This window comes from Mustela putorius, unplaced genomic scaffold (genome assembly GCF_011764305.1).
Source record: "Mustela putorius furo isolate JIRA1106 unplaced genomic scaffold, ASM1176430v1.1 tig00001012_pilon_pilon_pilon, whole genome shotgun sequence".
In the NCBI taxonomy this organism is placed as follows: Eukaryota; Metazoa; Chordata; class Mammalia; order Carnivora; family Mustelidae; genus Mustela; species Mustela putorius.
Window position 1 is genome coordinate 2,925,934 of NW_025421531.1, and position 21,352 is coordinate 2,947,285.

The window sequence follows — 21,352 nt, forward strand, 5'->3', positions numbered from 1 at the left end:
CACCCACAGGTGTCCTTGTGGGGGGCTTGAGAGGAAGGGGTCAGCCCGGGAGCAGGTGGAACTGTCCTGGGAAGGCCTCCAGGGTGTAAGGCTCCAGCTGCCTCCCAAAGGGCTCCCACGACCCCGAGATCATGACCTGAGTTGAGACCGAGTGTCCAAAGTTTAGGGGCACCTGGGTGGCTCTGTTAAGCGGCTGCCTTCAACCCATGTTATGATTCCAGGGTCCAGGGATTGAGCCCCACGTAGGGCTGCTTACTTGGCAAGGAGTCTGCCTCTCCCTCTGCCTCTGCTGCCACTCTCCCTCTCTCTCAAATCAACACAATCACCAAAGAAAAAGAGCCCAGTGCTCAACCACTGTGCCACCCGAGCACCCCAGAGGCTGGAAATTCTAGAAGCATGGCTACATCAGCAAGAGGCCCCCCAGTCTTACCAAGTCTTACTGACCAGTTTGGGAGCCACAGGAAGAGGTGAAGGACATCAGCTCAGAGGCCTACATTCAGTGACAGAGACCTGGAAACCGGGTCCCCTGGCTTCACCAGATGGTGACATTTGTCTAGTAAATAGAAAAACCACAGGACTGTCAGCAACAGGGACTGAGTGAGGGCAAGGAGCTGCACCTCAGCATGGGGTGAGGTCATTCCACAGGAGCTCCGCCTGGCTGCATGGTGACGTCACCAGGTGGGAGCTCCACCAGAACGCAGGGTGACGTCACTGGGCCAAGGGACTCCAGGCCACATGGAGGCCAGAACAAGCTTGGCAAAGGCGGGAGAAGGCTCAGGCTATGGGAAAACACTTAAAGATATAGTGGTTTAACAGGGGTTTTTTTAAGCCTTTGTAATGTAGATGTGTGGAATGGTTTCCCTAGTGCCCTAGGGTGGTGGGGAGCCCTGCCAGGGATAATGCTCCGGGGAATGCAGTGAAAACCTCTGGTTGGTCACAGTGTCCTCCAACCTCCTCTGTGTTATCAGGGGCTGCATCTCTACCCTGAGCACTGGCTGGGCTGCTTCAGTCCCAGAGCCGGGTGGGATGTGGGGGTCACCCAGGCCGCCCACACCCCTCAGCGAGCCAGCAGGGCCGCCTTCTGAAGGCTCTCATTAAGAGAAAGATGCAAACTAGCATGTGCGGTATAAAATTGACTATTTCCTTAGACTAAGAAATCACAACAAATTATAGATCTCAATAAGCTGGCCCCACAGACATCACAAAGATGGCACACAGAGACGGAAATAACAAAACAGTCTATAAATGATCGATTACCCACTGCCAGTAGTCCATCACATGCCTGCCTACATGCTGTGGCCTCTGTTCTTTCGTCTCTTTCTAGGACAGTGATTTTCTATCATTGTTTCTGTAGAGAGAATATGAAGATAATTCTGTATTTTCTGTAAGCATGGTGGATCCCAATTTCTGTTTTACCATTGATAGTTTGAAAACGTGTTTCTTCTGGCTTCTTTCCTTGGCGCTGGTGACCCAGCATCTGAGCAGGGCAATCCGAGTGGGGGGCATCCAAGCTGGGGGGGGGGTGTCCTAGTGGAGGGGTCTGAGTGGGGAGCATCCGAGCAGGAGGGGGAGTGACTGAGTGAGGCGTTCTGAGCGTGTGGAGGCCAAGAAATACAAAGCTGTACCCACCTCGAGTCTAGCCCTGACATAACTGCAGCCATCTTGATTTCTTGGGTTCTGACCTACTCAGGTTAGCACTTTAAACAGTCCCTCTCTCCTTTAATGATTGATTTAAACCCTGGACTCAGCTGCCTCTGTCTTTCATAACTCCTCTACACATTCCCCAATGGACCAGTGTTGACCCGAGTAGGTAGGGACAACTCTACACCCCTATTCAGCAGGAAGAAATTACAGAAGATGAGACCTTCCACCTTCAACAACCTTAAAGATTTAAGGGTCAAAATTGTTCAGGGGGAAATATGGGGGCCAAGAAAATTAAGGCCATCCCACCTCACGTTTAGCCTATGTGGGAAACAGAGGCAGAAGAAAATCATTAAAATTCCTTACTGGGGTGCCTGGGTGGCTCAGTGGGTTAGAGCCTCTGCCTTAGGCTCAGGTCATGATCTCAGGGTCCTGGGATCGAGCCCCGCATCGGGCTCTCTGCTCAGCAGGGAACTGCTTCTCCTCTCTCTCTGCCTGCCTCTCTGCCTACTTGTGATCTATCTCTCTGTCAAATGAATGAATAAAATCTTAAAAAAAAAAAATTCCTTACCTACTGACAAGCCCTTGAAACAGACAGAGTGGCTCTCCCCTGGGGACTTAACTGCCCTCACCTTGATGTTTTGCTAAGGACAATCCTAGCCTGACCAACCCCCTACCCCAACAGATCCGACCAGGATTCTATAAGTCTACTTTAACAATTCCTTTATCTCTTACCTCCCTGTCCGAGGTAGTACTCCAGAATAGAAGAGGGCTTAATTTGTTGTTCCTCCAACAGGGGGGACTATGTGCTGCACTAGGAGAAGAATGCTGCTTTTACGCAGATCATTCGGGAGTAATAAAGGAATCCTTGGCTAAGGTATGAGAGGGATTAGCTAAGAGAAAGAGAGAGAAGCACAGGAGAACTGGTTTGAGGCTTGGTTTAATAAGTCCCCCTGGTTCACCACCCTAGTTTCTACCTTAGCTGACCTATTTGTTTTGCTTGGGCTCATTTTAACTTTTGGCCCCTGCGTTCTAAACAAACTTATTAATTTTGTAAAGAACCGTGTTACTACCGTCCAACTCCTGGTCTTAAGACAACAATATGAAAAGTTGCCCACTCCTGAGGGCCCCCACGACTGCCCTACAAAGGAACAAGATTCCTCATTATGAACAACTAATAGGGGGGAATGTAAAAGTGGGTTAGCATGAGTACAGCCATCTTAGTTTGGGCAGCCGTCTCAGGCCCAAGGGCTGAACTTACCCCTACTTTGCTTTAGTTCCAGGGATCCCCTCCCTGCTTTAGTTCCAAGAAAGTACCCCACCCTGCAATACCCCGGCTGCAGCTAATCAGCAGCTAGGCGGTTGCAGCATGGGGATCAGATGTTGAAGAGAGCTTAACTTCCTAAATCACCAGGGGGGCACAAGCCAAAAGTATGTATGGTCTCTGAAGTATTGGAAAGCTACTGTGAGTTCCACCGTCTTTGGAATGAGGCCACCATGACTCGCTTGTGGAAACGCATCTGAGGTCTCACAAGTGACGCAGGAGACACACGAGTCCCTCACACCAGTGACTCCATGTGTGATGACGCGAGGAGAGCATGATGAGCTGCTGAAAGCTTGACCTTCCGGAATGTTCATGGCAGCTTGGCTTGTAACTGCGAAGAAAGAGCCCAGAGTGGGCAGGAGGGGAGTCTCATGCCACAAGGGACACGTGGAACAAAGAAAAATGGAAGGAGAGATTCCTTTTTTTTTTTTTTCTTTAAGCAGCCTCCATGCCCAGCACAGAGCCTGAGGCGGGATTTGATCTCACGACCCTGAGACCATGAGCTGAGCTGAGCTAAGAGTCGGACGCTCAACGGGCTGAGCCACCCACGTGCCCCAAAAGATTCAATGTTAAAGATTCGGCTTCTGGCAACATACCCTTTGAACGAAAGACCTAAAGATGTTAAATGCCATTGGTAGTTTTCTCTGATGCGGTAATGTCACTGGTGAGTTCTAATTTAATTTCACGTTTTCCAAATTTTCTAAAATAGATGTGTGTTACCTTTATAGACATCCACCCCCAGAACACAATACATTTTCTCTGAAGACACACGGTGTAACGTCGACAGGTTTATGGCCAAAATCATGAGAGAAGCCCAAGGCTGTGCTAGGTGGTCACCAGCAGACAGGACCGGTGAGCATTTTAGCAAAGGGATAAACCTCCCGAGGTCGAGAGGGTTAATTCACAAAACCCAGACGCTCAGTGCCCCACCGCTGGCCAGCTGTAGAGGCAGCGCCCTTCCCCCACCCCGGGACAGCCTGCACCTGCCGGGATCCAGGTGGTCCGCAGAACAGCCATGGTGCAGGGAACAAGCCGGGTCAGCACCACAGGAAAGCCCAGGAAGACCCGCCCAAGTCATCAGTCATCTATAGGAAGAGCTTACGCTTGTCTCCCTTCATTCTCGCCTTCCGACAGACCAGGAGCAGGTGCCGGGAGAGGGGACCTCCGGCCGCATGCAGGATCCCTGTGGAAGCGTCAGGGGCCAGCAGCCCATCTGCCCACCGTGCTGGAGCCCCTTGCCAGCCCCATGTCTGCCATCCCAGGTCCAGGCATGGAGACAGGGCAGGTCTGTCCCTATGGCTGCAGAATATCAGACCAGATGGCTTCTCTGTGCTCAGACACACGTGACATTGGCTGAGCTCCTTGCCGGTGGTCAAGACGGTCATGGCACTGACGGTGCCCCGCGTGTCCTTCTGTCTGTCCACATCGTGATGTTCCTGAACCATCTCAACCAACCCACAAACCATGGTGGAGACGTCCCCTCTGGGGCCACAAACGCCCCTGACAGCTTGCGACCCAGACTGTCCCTTGAGAAGGCCAGCCCGACCCCAGCCTTGGCTCCACGGTGGGGGTCCGTGAAGTCCCTGTGCCCTCACTCACCAAATCGGAACACTGAAAACCACAGAAATGCTCCACAGCGGGGGAGGGGTCGTGTAAACACCAGGATGTCCGCTCGAGGGAGCCCAAGATGGGGAAAGTGCTGCCCCTGCCAGGACGGAGCAGTCCCTGAGCCCAACCCACAGGGCGAGGAACAGGAGCTGCCCGTCCCCTCCCCAGGGGCCACTAGTCAGGAACCGCGGCACCGTCCAGACGGATGGGACGGGTGCCTGCTCCCACGGCCACGACCCCCTCTGGCTCAGGCAGTATGTGGGGGGCAGCGTGTCCCCCTCGGAGCACCGGGAGGGTAAAGTGGGTCACCTGGCACATGGGGCACCTCCAGGTTTGAAGATGGAGAGGCCAGGTCTGGTACAGCCGAGCTCCTTGGACTGGCGATGGCAGTGGGCACTCCAGGGCTGCGGACCTCCGGCAGGTGTGCAGAAGCCTGGGAGGGCCGTGCATAGCAGGTGCACACAGCCTTCCACCCACAGCTCTGCTCCCACATGTGGAGCATGGGAACGGGGGGCCTCAACCGGATGCAGTGAGCCCCCAAGGACACCCCACACACCCCGAAATGCTAGAGCCACAGAGATCCACTCCAAAGGCTGCTGCTTGGGCTGGAAAGTACAGGAAAGGCTCTGTCTCGGCCCTAATGGGCGCGACTCAAGAGGCACCACGTAGGGCAGGCTCCCCGGCATCCCCAGAAGCCCACTTCCTGCAGCTCCGAGCTACCAGCAGGGTTAGAACCAGGGGGCCTACCTGGGTCCAAATCCCAGCTCCCCCACGTAGGGGATGGGTGACCTTGGACAGCATTTGTGACCTTCTCCACCTCCGTTTCCTCAGCTACAATCACAGCATGTCCCAGCACCCACCAGACATGGCTGTTAGGAGGGCAGAGCGATTTCCTACGTGGCGAGGGGTGTGGCTGCCGCCGGATGAACAAGGACATATACTCCACCATCACCAGGACGCTCCCGTCCTAGCCCCATCCTGTTGCCTGGCCTCCGGTCACAGTCCCCAGCACATGGGGGTCCCCAGACCTCAGCCTACTGCCATGCCCCGGGGCCCACATGTGGGCCACTGGACTGCACCCCAGACCTCAGCACTCTGGGGGTCCCATTGCCTACCAGCCCCACCTGGCCTTGACCACCATGTCCCACCTAGAGCTCCCGCACGAGGCCGGGACAGAGGCCTCTGCACCCCGCCCGCCCTCTGCAGAATCATCTCTGAGCCCTGGCTGAGACAAAGGCACACGTGTGACCACGGCCCTGACACCGGGTTCAGCGCCCAACCTTGTCCATGGGCACAACCGATAAGCCATCCACTCTCCCCAAGCCTGAGCCAGCACATCCCACTAACAAACCCAGTCAGTTTGACACCTGCCATCGGGGAAGGCACGATCCTTCCAGCCTCGTGGCCCAGCGGACAGCATCCCGGCCAGCCTGGGGTGCCCATGCAAGACAGACGACACGGCCATCCCAAACCTGCATCCGGCCCAGGCTCCTGCCCCATGCAGCGCATGGCACACAGGCACGCATCACAGGTGCCCTTACCTTCTGGGAACAAAACCCTGAGCACGCGTCCACCATCGCATTGGCCTGCTCCAGGGAGGCTGGGAAGGTGTGGGTGCCGTTCTCCGGCAGCCCGAAGCACCCACAGTACGTGATAGTCCTCCATGTGGGGCAGAATGGGTCTCTGGTAAGACGTGGTGCCCCTGGCTGTTGGTGCCTGTTGGGGGGAAACGGTGGGTTCAAGGTCTAGCAAGTGGCAAATAGAGTCAGTGGGGTTTCAAGCCAGACAGCAGACCGCTCTGGACAGCGTGTGGTGGACCAGACCCCTGAGACCCTGGGCACCCGAATCTCTCCACCACGGTCACTGACAAGGGACCACGTGGCTGCAGATGCTGACCTCAGGCCACTTCTCCGGCTAGCTCTGCGGGATGGTTTCTGCCCCCTCTCTGTCCCTCCTTCTTCTCCCACCAGCTCCACAGGATGGTGTCTGTCCCCCCTCCGTTCCTCCTTCCTTCCGCTAGCTCCCTGGGAATGGTATCCCTCACCCCCCTTCCTTCTCCCACCAGCTCCTGGGGAATAGTGCCTGTCCCCCTTCTGTTCCTCCTTCCTTCCCCTCCCAGCTCTGGGGGACCGTGTCCGTCCTTGCCCCGCCCCCCTCCCTCCCACAGATCCGCACTAGGCCGCCCAAGCGGCTGATGCTCTGGAAAATTTTATGTCCCTGCCGTGCAAGTATGAGGAGACAAGTAGATCCAGAAATGTGACATGCCGCTGCCACCCCTCGCTGTGCTGTGGGTTAAGACCCGAACTCCCACCAGCCCCAGGAAGGCTCCCCAAGCCCACAAGCTGTCCTCCAGCCCAGGTGGAGTAGTACAGCCCGGAGTGGGATCCTGGCTGCTGGGCCTTCTGGAATGTTCCAGCTCAACAGATTGCACTCTGGCCACACTCTTCAGGGCTGCTTAGGCAGGAGCCTCGCTGTGGTGCCTGCTTTGCCCACCGGCCTCAATAACACCGAGACCCCGTCACCAGCCAGTACCCTGGGTGATGTCTCCGTGCACAACCGTATAACAGGACCAGGCCTGGAGTCTGGGAGCCTGTCAGGTGGGCCAGCACTCTGCAGTCCCGGCAGCAGTGAGCAGAGGGCAGCCCTGGGAGGCCGCGCTGAGCGCCTCCTGAGCAGGTGTGTGGCCCCTCACCCTTTCTCGGGCTTTATGGACTGCATAAAGCTATGTAGATATGTATCAATGTATGTCCTCATACACACATATACAGAGTTGGGTTTCCTTGTTCCTGTTTTTATTTTTGTTTTTCATTACCTTGAAAAACTCTGTAAAAGTTATCTTTAGAGGAACCTGGGTGGTTCAGTTGGTTAAGCAGCTGCCTTGGGCTCAGGTCATGATCCCAGGGATCAAGCCCCACATCGGGCTCCTGGCTAAGCAGAGATCCTGCTTCTTCCTCTCCCTCTGCCTGCGGCTCTGAATACTTGTGCTCGCTCTCTCTCTCTCTCTCTGCGTCAAATGTGTTCACTTTTTCTGTGTTAATTTTTGCTGCCTGCGCTTTTCCTGTCATATCAAGGAATTCATTTCCACGTCCTATATCATAAAGACTTTCCCCTGTTTTCTTCTAAAAGTTGTATAGTTGTAGCTCTTACATTAAGTTTTTGACTCATTTTGAGTGAAGTTTTGTATATGGTGTAAAGTTTAGCCAGTGCTTTCAGCTTTTCACAGCTAACCTAGTGTGTAATTCACTGTGCCAGTGGAAAGCCTTTTCTGAGAGTCCTCACAGGCCCATTTCTCTCAAAAGCATGATAGAAAGACACTAATTTAGGAGGCCAAGAAGCATCTGGCATTCAGATTAATTTTTCACAAGTTGGCCTCTTTTTAATGACATTCCCACACCCTTCCCTCCACCCTAGTGCCATTCATAAGGCCTTAAAGGAGATCTAGCACACAGCTCCAAACCTGTTCGACACACAGGCGTACTCTCCATGCTCTCCTCTTTGCCACTTGGGCAGGGTGACAAAAATCTTTAGGGGAGTTGCAGGCACCAGGAGCTTTACTGCACCAACTCACTCAAAGCCTTGGCTCTTGAGTTCTATTCCTGTCCAAGCTACAGGATGTTCAATGCCAACACTCTCCCTTTGAACTAAGTCACTGAAATGATCTCAAGGCTAAGGGACAGACAGTAGCTCCACTTCCTATCACAGCTTGCACTGCTTGAGACAGAACGTTTTCTGGGCAGACAGTTGTAGCTCCCTCCTTTAGAGGCAAATCCCACCGTGTTCCTAGTGTCTAAGATTATTAAAACAAAATCTCTCAGAACCTTCCCAGCCCTTATTTGGTTAATCCATGCTGGGGGAGAACTGACAGAGACAGGTTAGAGGCATTTGACAGCAACACCCATTTCCTTCATGCAGTATTCATAGGCATTTATTATGCACCTATGACAGACCTAGAACTGTCTTAGCACTGGAGCTACAGCAGGAAAACTCTATCCCTGTGTCAAGGAGCTTGTTCAGAAAAAAAGGGAACAGGGCCCAGAATCTTTCCACTGGGGCCTTAATCTAGTCAAATTAAAACAAATCAATGTGAAATTTTTCAATTAAGAATGGCTTGATAAGCATCCAGCATAGAGTTTACCGGAGGAAGGAACTTCCAGTAAAACCCTAATTCTTGAATGTAATCTACCACTTGCAACTGGGAAACCAAACACCAGCCATACTTTGCCACCTTTTAATTTACTCATGACAAAAAAAACTTTTAGGGGTAGAAATAGATGAGAAAATGTTTTCATCTTATTGAGATGTAACAGACATATATCATTGAACAAGAAGGTTGCAGAGAAAAATAGATTCTATTTTCACAAATAAGTTTCAAATTGATCTACAGAATATTTCTCTTCTCTCACTCTTATAATTCTAAGAACCAACAGAAATGGTAATTCCCCCTCTTTGAGTCTCCAGTGTCTCCTTTTTATACGTCCTTCAATTAAGTGTCATCACGGTGCATGGTTTCTGATGTGAAACATTGGGGATTGGGAGTGAAAGGTCGCAAAAGAATTCCTTAGATGTCTTTGTTGCCAAAAATGTCCTTTTTGGGGGGAGGGGACAGGGTGGCTGGGTGATGGACACTGGGGAGGGTATGTGCTATGGCAAGAATTGTGTAAGACTGATGATTCACAGACCTGTACCCCTGAAACAAATAATATATTATATATGTTACTTTTTTTGCAGTTTTTTTTATTAAATTTTTTATTTTTTATAAACATGTATTTTTATCCCCAGGGGTACAGGTCTGTGAATCAGCACTCACCAAAGCACATACCCTCCCCAATGTCCATAACCCCACCCCCCCTTCTCCCAACCCCCCTCCCCCCAGCAACCCTCAGTTTGTTTTGTAAGATTAAGAGTCACTTATGGTTTGTCTCCCTCCCAATCCCATCTTGTTTCATTGATTCTTCTCCTACCCACTTAAGCCCCCATGTTGCATCACCACTTCCTCATATCAGGGAGATCATATGATAGTTGTCTTTCTCTGCTTGACTTATTTCGCTAAGCATGATACGCTCTAGTTCCATCCATGTTGTCGCAAATGGCAAGATTTCATTTCTTTTGATGGCTGCATAGTATTCCATTGTGTATATATACCACATCTTCTTTATCCATTCATCTGTTGATGGACATCTAGGTTCTTTCCAGAGTTTGGCTATTGTGGACATTGCTGCTATAAACATTCGGGTGCACGCGCCCCTTTGGATCACTATGTTTGTATCTTTAGGGTAAATACCCAATAGTGCAATTGCTGGGTCATAGGGCAGTTCTATTTTCAACATTTTGAGGAAACTCCATGCTGTTTTCCAGAGTGGCTGCACCAGCTTGCATATATGTTAATTTTTTTTTTAAAAAGGTCCATTTATGGTAGCACATGGACAGGACTCCTTGGTAGAAAGCATTGCTCTGGGATTGTGAGGAGTGGTTGATTATATACTTTCAAGGTGGGGGGTTGGTTAGGGATAGCATCAGTCTCTAAGGAATTTGGAAGAAAGGTTTCTAGGACCTTGGAGGCTAGCTGTTGTTAGGATAAGGTTATTTATACTGCCTAGTAAAACCTTAGTCATGAGACCCTTCAGATGTATATCAACCAGCCATATACTTGGAAGATGATTGCTAACTTGGCGGGGGAGAGATAAAGGAATTTTCTGAAGGAATTTTCATATTCCTAAGAAGACTTACAGGATCCTGGACTTCTAAATACCTAAGGCTGCCTTTTGCCTCTAGCAAGGTATTACACCGAGGACCTGAGATTTGGCGAACAGTCATCCTGACTATCACAAGCACTTGTTGATGGCTGTAAGTTATATGAAAGTTTAACTGGTTTTTTCTTTTACCTTTGTTCTCCACATGTTTTTTTTTTTTAAGATTTTATTTATTTATTTGACAAACAGAGATCACAAGTAGGCAGAGAGGCAGCAGAGAGAGAGGAGGAATCAGGCTCCCCACTGAGCAGCAAGCCCAATGAGGGGCTTGATCCCAGGACCCTGAGATCATGACCTGAGCCAAAGGCAGAGGCTTTAACCCACTGAGTCACCCAGGCACCCCAAGTTTTTATAATCCAAAACAAAGGTGTTTATTTTATATATCAATCCACAACTTTGCATCATATATGCTATACCCAGAATCAAAAATAATGTTTTGATCTGGACAGAAGAGTCAATTCCAGAATGTCTTCAGTACATTTCAGATACAAAATATTAACCATATATAAGAGAATTTTGTAATTCCAGAATACGAATCTGAAGTTTATACAGAGAGCATTGTGAAGCTCATCCCTGGTAGGTTTCAGCTCTTCCCTAACATTGAAAACATGACCTCTGGTCGTTTTCAGTTCAGCCCTAATCAATTCCGTTTGGTCACCCATGGCTTTCTCCAACCTAGCTATTGCTTGGATAATTGTTAGCCTGAACTCTCTTTCTGACATATTGTCTATGTTGATAGCCATTAGCTCTATTGCAGAAGGCCCATCCTCTGTATTTTTCTTCTGTTGGGCATTCCTCCTCCTAGTCATTTTGGTGAGAGATGGCTGAACGGGTGTAGCTGGATGTATCAACCGTGGTTCAGTCAAGGTGCACCCTGAAACACTTCTGCTCACTGGCGTCTTCTGCTCCAGTAGAGATCCAGACGTGTATAATTCTGATCTCAGGCTGATTTCGTGGGTGATCGGAGCTCATTGGAAGATAATCAGCTCACTTTAGGGTACAGGTTGAAAGGGCGCCTCCTCCTACTTCCCCACCATCTTGTCTCGACCTGAAGTTTATACAGAGAGCTTACATTTCCTTCCCATCCTGTCATACCTTATCTAGGTGTGATGCAGGTTTCATGGCTACCACTCTTTGAAAAGAGTAGCCTTTGAAATATAGGTTGGATTTAATATTTTTTCCTTATCTGATTACAAATGTAACATAAGGTCACTATAGAAAACAGGAAAACACAAAGAAAATGAAATACCCATAATCTTATGAAGTATTAGTTCATTTTGGTATACTCCAACTCCCTTTTTATGTGTATCAGTATACTATTTTTACTTTAATAAAGGAATGCCAGAAGGCACATACTGATTTGAAATCTGCTTTTTCCACATACATATATATCACAGTTTCTCATACTGTTTTTACACTGCTTGCTGAATAGACATTCATACCATAAAACCACCTATCAAAAATTCCTTATACTTTGGCTAGACACTGAGTATTTATTTATTTTTTCCAAAGTTACACATCTTTAGTCACAGCTCTGATGATTCCTTTGGGATAAAGTCCAAATGCAACTGGTGGTTTAAAAGTCGTGGCCATTTAAAAACTTTATAGAAAAGTTAAATTTTAGCCAAAGTTTGAGGGTGTTGCCCACCAAATACGTTTACTCACATTGGTTGACATTTGTCATTCTTTGCCAGCTAATGGGAAGAAAATGTCAATGCCTTTTGTGTACTCCCTTAATGCAGGTTGTGACTTTTTTTTTTCCCCCTTCCTACTCATACAGGTTTAGTCAGAATGCTACAAACAGATCTGGCTCATTTCCTCTTCATTTTCCACTGAGAGATTGGGTCATCAGGAAATTTCCCCTCTTCAGGAATCCTCTCCATCCCAACAATAATGGATTTAATTAAGGCACTTCCAGGAGATGAGCAATTAATACACCCTTGTCCTTACTTTTCTCATGCACCTTTTTTCCCTCTTCAATAAAGCATTTAGTTGCTCAAGGGCAGGGACCCCAGAGAGGTGAGGCCCCAAATGCTAATGTCCCGTTGTTGTTTAATAATTCATCTACCTTGCTTTACTTGAGGGGTTGGGAGTGCAGCGCCCAAACCTTTGAGATTCTGAAACCTCTCAGGCCTCCAGAGGATCCCAGAGCAGATGCTGAGAGCCCCGCAAATCACAAGCACTGTCCCTCCATATGCCCGACTCCTGCCAACTCCTGAAACAAGGGCCAGGGAGTCCGGGCGGTTCCGAGGCCCCAGTACACACAGCAGGCGCGAGGGGTGCGGCCCCACGACGACCCGCCGCCTGGCCTCGGGTTTCTAGTTTCAGGTCACTGTGCTTTTCGTTCAGTGGGGCGTTCAGTGCCGGAGAAGGGACAAGGTGGACCCCGCCAGCTCTGCTTCCCTTCGCACCCTCCTGAGTCCAGGCGGTGAGCCCGCCGAGCCCCGCAAGCCGCCGGGGTCGTCGGGTCAGTGCGCAAGGCATCGTCGTAAGGCCGCCTGGCGCCCGCGAAGAGGACCGAACAGCTCTGTGACGCCGCAGCCAGAACATCTCCTTCTCACGCCAAGTCCCAGCGGTCAGCGGAGCCCCGCACCCAGGGCTCGCCCGGGAGAGCCGGCTAGCCCCGCCCACTTCCGGAAGAAGAGTCACTTCCGCCCAAACCGCGCTGAGGCCACGCCCCCGCGGCGGGCTCCCGACACCCGGCAGCTCGGCATTGTTGCGTCCGCTCCCTGAACCTGGGAGCAGTCCGCTTGGCGGACTCTCAGCTTCCCGCGGGTCTCCGGGAAGATGACGGTTTCCTGCGCGCCGTATGTCGCCCGTTGCTTTCACCCCGAGAAGCGCTTTTCTTGGCGCCTGGTCGGGGTCCTTCTGGTGGCCCCAGTGCTCCTGCTCTCTCTGAACTCCGGTAAGAGTCTGGAGAGGCTCTGCCCTCTGGCGGTGAGCAGACACGTTAGCCCGCTGCGAGAACCGCAGTGCCAGGCACACAGTGGCGGTGGAGAAATGGTTGCTAAAATTGATCAGGAGTGGCAGACCAAACATACTCCTCGCGAGTACGTTATAACCCAAAAGGAGTGCTTTGGAGGAAAGGAGCTTGACCCTCTGTTAGCATTTACCCATCACTAGGGGCCCCTGGTGCGTCAAACTCCGCCTCCGTGGGGCTTCTGTACTTACTATTCCCTCAGACTTGGAACATCCTCCTCTGGCTTTCTTATCTCTCAAGCTCAGTGGAGGTGTCAGCCCCTCTGGGGGCCCCTCTCTGACCACCCTATCTCAAGACAGACGCACATGCTCCAGCTCAAACCCCCCCTGACTGGGAGTCACCCCTGCAAACATGTTTCCCGCTCTCCCCATGAGAATGCAGAGAGCTTCTCTGTCTTGTCACACGTGCGTTTCCAGATTTGCAATTTTTTGCCCAGTGTCAATGCTCTTGTATAAGTATTGAGTACCAGAAAGTGAATTATAATAATTATACAGATATAAATAAATAATATAAATTAAATAATATAACGAAGTTAGGGCTTAGAGTGCCGGCAACAATTCCTCCCGCTTCCAGGAGGAAGGTTCTTTGAACACCTGTCCTCAGGATGGCCTTTCTACGGTGCCTGGTGTCTAAGCTAAGTCAGGGGAAGCTGACCATCACAGAGGCTCTGTCTTCCCTGTTCTGTAGAGTCTGCAGAGCTCACCATACTCTAATCTTGCTTGTTCCTGATCATGAAAAAGTTCATTTCTGTGGGGGAAGTAGCGTGGGGAGGGACCAGAGGCAATAAAAAGAAAACAAAAAAATGTTGTAAAAAAGGATCAGGTTTGGATGAGCCTTGGAGCTCACATTGGATGTTGTTTGGAAGAGAGAAAATAAAATGACTGGGGTGCAACGTGGAAGGTAGCAAAACTTAAAAATGCAGCAAAGGAAACACAAGACCAAGTAGAAAGTTCAAAGGTAAAATCAGGATAGGTATGAAATTAGAGAAAGTACAAATGAGCCTCCTTGTGTCGGGCAGGGAAAATACGGGACTAAAATACACATTCAGTTCTGAAGCAGCTCACAGGCCAGGAAGCAGGTTTGTAAGCAGGCAGTGTTGTGCCTGGAGGCTTCCCATCTCAGAGGTAGTTAGTTGCCAGCTGCATGAGGTGGTAGAAGCCAACATTCGTCCAATTCAGAACCAGTTTCATTCTTCTAGAAGGGGTCTGCGTTTTGGACAGAACCCACCACCTCCTGCTGAGTGGTGTCTCTTTTAGGTCTTTTCTTTCTCTCTGGTGGATGAAGCCAGGATAGATCCATTAAGTGTTTCCAGGGTAGTTTCTTACTTCCTTACTCTACAGGTTATAATGCAATGAGAGCATGACCTTATCTGGTCAGTTGCTAGGTCACCAGAATACTGGGAGTTAGGCAACAGAGGAAATCCTGTGGCCAGGTCTTTCTGGCCAAAGCTTAAAGATGATGCTTTTCTAGTATTAGATACATCTCAGTATATTCTTTCAGCGAGGTGTTCTGTTGGACACCAGTGGTCCTTTGAATGCCAGATGGTTTTGCCCAGCTCCTCTGAGGGACATCATGCTGTGCTTGGTGTTATGGCCGCATGGGTGAATAATGGAATCGGCCAGGGGAACTATTGAACACAGAAACCCGTGATAGTGACTGAGTGATCCATGCGGAGGACAGTCCAAGAGGAGGCCACTGGGCACTGCCTCCCGAGGGAAGCAGATGGTGCTTGCTAGAGGAGTAGCTGAGTGGATTCAGTATAAAAAGACAGGAGTTGAGTGGGGGTTGCAGCTGAGCAGGAAGGAAGGATGTTCAGAGGGGAAGCATGTTGTGACGTAGCTGGGGACTCCCAAGGACCACGGAGCTGCCCGGTGTGGCAGCTAGAGGGCAAGGGAGGCAAGGGAAAGGCCGAGGACTAGAACACAGAGCCAATCACTGTGAAAAGCAACAGGATAGTTTGGAATGAACAATCCCTATCGTTAAAATTCGGCATGATGTTATCTGTCCCTTCAGGGCACTTGAACCCTTATGTTTGACTTAGCACACAGCAAATCTAAACCAGGGTTCCTTTAATTTCTCCAGACTCGGTAAAAGACCATTTCTTGAGGATGGCATTGCAGGGTGTTGGTGTAAGCGTGGGAGGGTTTTAGGGAGTGTGGTGAGAAGCAGTGTCCGTCGTGGAAGCAGGCTGCCTGGCTGCTGGAGATGTTGGCCTGGGCAAGTGACTTAACCTACTGTGCCTTAGCTGGCCCATCTTAGAGAGGGGGCAATAGTGCCCAACCGTAGGATGAGTATGAAGACAAGTTAAATTGTACTTAAAATAGTAGTATAGGTCATTTCCCTGAGCACCTCTCCATCTGATTATTTTTGATGGGCAAAGCAAATAAAGGACTGCATGTATTATCGGATTGAAATCCAGGTACAAATCTAGAGCTTTTGACTAAAGAATCCTGAGGGGAGAGGGGAATGATAATGAAGGCAGTATAAAAAAATTCAACTACAAGTAGGGCTTGCAACCTAATCTTGGTGTTCTGAGGCAGGTTACTATGTGCATTTTGCGGGGAGGAGTAGAAATAATTGAGGAACATCTGACATTGCCATCTCCCTCAAGTTCCTGTTAACCGTGATAATGATCATTGACTGTCCTTGGAAAATTGTAGTCTAATGAATGTACAGAATGGAGCTAGGGAATTGATAAAGTTAAACCATATATCAGGACCCACGAAATGGAGACCCAGGGACTTGGTTCACATCACAGATTTAACTCTAAGTCGTCCTGCACTTATGGGAAACAACTGTCAGGGACATCCAGCATACCCCAATCACCATCCTCAAAGCTTAGGGGACTTTCCTGAGGAATTGGGCTGGCTAACCTTATAAAGAAATATCCAGGCTCCCAGCCAATCATGCTCTGTTTCTGAGTTTCCTCTTGGAAAGTTCTATAAATCTCCTTCTTGCTCCAAATCCCTCAGGAATAGTGCTCCAGAACATGAAAGTCACTGCATTCCCTCAATCTGTGGATTGTGTTCCCTCAAATAAAGGACATCCAACTCCAAAAAAAAAAAAAAAAAAAAAAGAAAGAAAGAAAGAAAAGAAAAGACAGAGGTAGTGCTGGATGTTTGTTATTTCTAAAATTATTAATACTATCATCACTATTGTATTAAGATACAAGATGTAGAGTCTTCAGTTACTGTACTTCGGAGAAAATAAAATCCCCATTATTTGGAGTTCTCCTTTGATCATGTTAAAATGCTCTTTCTAAGAATAGCAATAATGGAGAATGGGGTCAAAATAAAACAAGAAAGCATAAATATTTTGACATGAAAGAAATCAAATACCCGATTAAAGGAAAGAGCTATCATTTAACCAATGAAAAAAAGTTGAAGACAGGCATACAACAACAAAGAAAAAAATTATGATTTACAGATATCTTTGGAAGAAGTTGGCTGAGCAGAAAAGGATATACACTTTGGTCTAAGAGTGTCTGGAACTGACAGCGGCGCTCATTCAGCTCTGGCGGTTGGTGTTACAGGTGCAGTGAGGTGTCCCCCATAGTCCTCAGCGGCAGCAGTCTGGTACGGAGCAGAGACAATAACGAGTCCCGCTGTGGGGTTGTCTGTGGATGAAGTAAATGTGGATCGCAAGGAGACTCACCCCTGTTGTTTTTTAAAGATTTTATTTATTTGTCAGAGAGAGAGGGAGCACAAGCAGGGGGAGCGGCAGGCAGAGGGAGAAGCAGGCTTCCCGCAGAGGAGGGAGCAGGATGCGGTACTCCAATCGAGGACCTTGGGATTATGACCTGAGCTGAAGGCAGAAGCTTAACTGGCTGAGCCACCTGGGTGTTCCTTAACCCAGTTTTTTGCTGACACATGTCAAGAGCCACAAGAAGTGGCCTGTCAGCTGAAACTGAAGGATGAGTGGGTGAGAGGGTGGGAGGCATGTGGGGTCTCTGCTCAAAGCTGAAGTTAATTGAGGCAGGGAGGTCTGGAGTGCGGACATAATTGAGGTCTGGAGTGCGGACATAATTGAGGTCATTGCCAGGAATTGAATAGGGTTTGGGAATAGGATGCACAAGTGAGCAGAGTCCCGGTAATGACGGGCTTTACAAGACTGCCAGCCATGATAGGGAGCCCTAGACATTGTCATGAGGGCATTGGTAAGTCATTGAAAGATATCACTTGGAAGAGCTTTGGTCACTGTGTCCTGTCAGCATGACTCTGGCAGCAGTGTGAAACATGAAATGAATGAAGGGTGGCAAGGTGGCTAAGGGGGCCTGGTCGCACTCTAGAGAAGAAATGGCAGTGGTTTGAGCTGGAGGGAAAGGTGGAATTAGAGAGACAGAACAGGCATTTGAGTTGTGAAAACTCTCTTGTTTGCTGGGCATGTGTGAAAACTGTCTATCTTGTTTGTTGAGCAAGAGGTCACACTCTGGCTTCCAATGTTATCTGAGAGAGCATGACACTTTCCAGGTGGAACCAAACTCAAGTCCATCTGCCTGATGCAAAGCAAAACCAATCACAGAGACATTAGATATGCAGCAAGGAAAGTTTATTTGAGAAGCAACCAAAGGAGGCAGGAGAGCAAGCCTGCAACCGCCCCCCCCCCCCGCCCGAAGGGAGAGAGGACAGTGTTTCGGTAATCGTAAGTGTTGAGATTATATATATATTTATGAAAAGAGCAGGGAATTTAACAACTTATTCAAGAGGAAAGATGGAACTTTGTACATTGAATGTCCTGCATGCATACATCCTGTGTTCCCTGCCAAACTGGGTGGTGTGCTTAAATCAGGGAGAGAGCTTTTCAGGCAGGAGAGAGCAAAAAGGGACCAATGGCTGCAGAAGTTATAGACAGAGTAACTAATATTATTGGGGAAGAAATTGTTAAAATAAATTTACCAAAAACGGAGTCAACTAATGACTTTTTTTTTTTTTAAGATTTTATTTGACATTGAGAGACACCGCGCAAGAGAGAACACAAGCAGGGGGAGTAGGAGAGGGAGAAGCAGGCTTCCAGACGAGCAGGGGGCCCAACATAGAACTCGATCCCAGGACCCTGGGATCCTGACGTGAACCAAAGACAGATGCTTAATGACTGAGCCCCCCAGGAGCCCTAACTAGTGACTTTGAAAGTAATTTGACTGATTTTCATAGGCCCAGAAGTGAGTGGGAAATGAGAACTACAATTGACAGGTGTAAACACAAGAGTCTGTCTTTGAGGTAGCAAAGAAAATTTAAAACTCGGTTGGGTGGCCATAGGAAACATAGTGGGTAGGTCAGGTTTCATTGCAATACCAGTTTAGGTCGGAGACCATGATTTTCTGAAGGTAGTGTTTTAGGCAGGGCTGTGGGTTTGTGCTGGGGTCAGAGAGTTATTTTAATTTTTGCAAGGCTAGGGAGCATTGTAGGATTTTTGCATGTGTAGAGGCAAACAGTTGGATTGCTCTATAGTAGAGCACTTTCAATTTCCTGAAATTCCCCTTGGAACATCAGGGAATTTTCTGCATGCAGACTGTGGGATTATATAATGGCATCTATTGTTCAAGTATTGTACTGCCCAAAAAAGCAACATTATTTTCCCATAATGATATTGTCAATGATGTATTTCCATCAATGATATTGACTGAAATCAATGCAATTTACCTGTCCAAGTCTTTCCTTGAAGTTGCAAGCCATCATCAGACTCCAGAGTTCCAAGATAGTTCTAGCATTTCTGAAGCACCCACTGGATACACAGTGCCATAGAAAAAAGACCTACAATCCCTGACCTCTGGGAAGTTGCTTTCTACGAGGAGACTGAGCCTGAGGTGACGAGTTATCATTAGTTTGTTTCAGACAGTGGGAAAGTCACTGGAGCAGGGTGCTGTGTACTACAGAAGGCTTCTTAGGGGAGAGGCGAGTTTTTAAATGAATTTAGAAAAAAGTGGGAAAAGTTGCATACCTATATATATTTTAAGATCATAAACATTGATTTTGTCTCTTCAATTTATTGTTGCATGAAAATTCAGCTTATTTCCCATCAAATAAAATGCTGATAGCCTGTTACTTAAAGAAAGCAGGGCACATCCTCCACTCCTCCCGCCACCTGGGTAAAAGCATGTAAGTATCATTAAAAGCCTGCCAAGGATCTTTCCATTTATTCAGTGTTACCTACACCCCGTCAGATCACAGTCCTTGGCTGGTGCATGAGATAAATACGTGTATTTTTTAAAATGCATAAAAAAAATACCGAAAATTTTTTCATGTTCTTAATCTCTTATCCCTAGATGCCTGTGGTAAGCCACCAAAATATGAATATATGTTCCTCAGGAGTCCTCTTAAAAATTATTATGAAGTTGGGGAAGCTATATGGTATCAGTGTATCCCAGGATACATAGCTCTGAGCTCTGTCGTGACTTTCTGTGAGCAAAATCACTCATGGTATCCTATTGAAGAAGCTTGTTACAGTAAGTAAACAATGACAACAACAACAACAAAAAAAACAAAATTGTATTTTGCTTTCTCTAGAGATTTTTACAAATTTGGGGGTCCATTTTCCACTACTACTTTTTACATTTCTTTTTTTTTTTTCTTTAATTTTTTTTTTAATTTTTAAATTTAAAATTTTAAAAAAATTTTAATTTTTTTTTCTTTAATTTTTTTCCCACCACAGCAAGATTTTCTCATGTGAAAATTGGTTTCAGGGAGCAGTATTTTTCCAGTATTTAAGAAATTGCCAGGGGATCTTTTTCTTGGCAATTGTTTATCAGGTTTAATGTGAATTTTAAGTTTGTATACCGGTTAGTTACAGAAAATGATATTGCATTAACTGCAGAGAGTAGTACAGAATTTTGACTTTGATTTAAATCTGTTTTGAAATTGGTGTTAAAAAAAACAAATTTTAAAATTTTATTTTAGAGAAAGAATGTACAACTCCAAGACTTGAAAATGGCGAAGTGTATGCCCCAAATTATTCCTTTGAATTTGAAAATGCAGCTTACTTTTATTGTAATGAGGGGTAAGTTGCTCCTTAGAGGAAATGAGGTAAATGTTACTAATTCCATTTTTGTTTTGCTCCTCAAGTATTTCCGTAAATGTTGCACTTTCAGCCAAACAACCCTTGGGTTTTTTAAAGAAACTGAAAAGATACATAATTAATTCAAAGAAATCAATTCTGAAGGAAAGCAAAATTGTCTCATATTTATATACCTATAATAAGTTTATTGTGAGCATCAAAAATGTAGTAGTAATCACGGTGACTTTATCCTTGGCAAAGTGCACCCCATTTAAAATGCCAACTCTCAGATTCGAAAGAGGACTCACAGAAATGTTGTGTTCTTGAAGTCGCCAGCTAGTAGGAATGCCTATTATGTAGAAATGCATATTTCTTTGTTTGATTCTGTCAGGTTTTGCTTCATATGTTATGGTGGTATGTTATCAGGTGGCATAAATATTTACAACTGTTAAATCTTCTTACTGTATAAACCCTTTGGTGATGTATAATGTCCTTTGTCTCTTGTAACCTTTTTTGACTTACAGTCTGTTTGGTCTGATATTAGTATAGTCAGCCTTACTGTCTTTTGGTTATTATTTGCTAAAATATCTTTTTTCAGTCCATTTACTTTCAACCTGTTTTGTCCTTGGATCTAAAAGTAAGTCTCTTGTAGTAGCATATGTAAAATCATGTATTTTCATCCATTCTACCAATCTCTGTCTCTCAATTAGAGGGATTTAATCCATTTAAATTTGAAGTAATTACTGATAAGGAGTCTGTTACTGCTGTCACTGTGCTGTTTGTTTTCTGTCTGCCTTACAGCTTTGTTCTGGCCCTCATTTCCTGCACTAGTGTCTTTGTTTGTTTATTTGATTTTTTGTATTGAAATGTTTAAGTTCCTTTCTCATTTCCTTTTATGTATATTCTATGGCTATTTTCTATACGGTTATCATAGGGGATTATATTTAATATCCTAAAGTTATAACACTCTAATTTGAATTTGTACCAGTTTAATGTCATAACATACAAAAACTCTGATCCTTTAGAACTCCACTCCCACCCCTTTTGGTTGTTTATTAT

General features: G+C 47.3%; 1 protein-coding gene across 3 annotated transcripts in view; it reads left to right on the forward strand.

Moving 5' to 3' along the window:
• The first annotated feature begins 12,989 nt into the window (after nucleotides 1-12,989).
• The window catches only part of LOC123393818 (membrane cofactor protein-like), a 29,140-nt gene continuing 20,777 nt past the window's right edge, over nucleotides 12,990-21,352 (forward strand). For 2 of the 3 annotated variants that reach the window (XM_045087025.1, XM_045087026.1), the window contains exons 1-3: nucleotides 12,990-13,228; nucleotides 19,566-19,745; nucleotides 20,197-20,296. In XM_045087025.1, the coding sequence (XP_044942960.1) occupies nucleotides 13,111-13,228; nucleotides 19,566-19,745; nucleotides 20,197-20,296 (398 nt within the window). In that variant the 5' untranslated portion in view covers nucleotides 12,990-13,110. The remainder of the gene's footprint in view (nucleotides 13,229-19,565; nucleotides 19,746-20,196; nucleotides 20,297-21,352) is intronic. The other variant, XM_045087027.1, reaches the window with a different exon arrangement.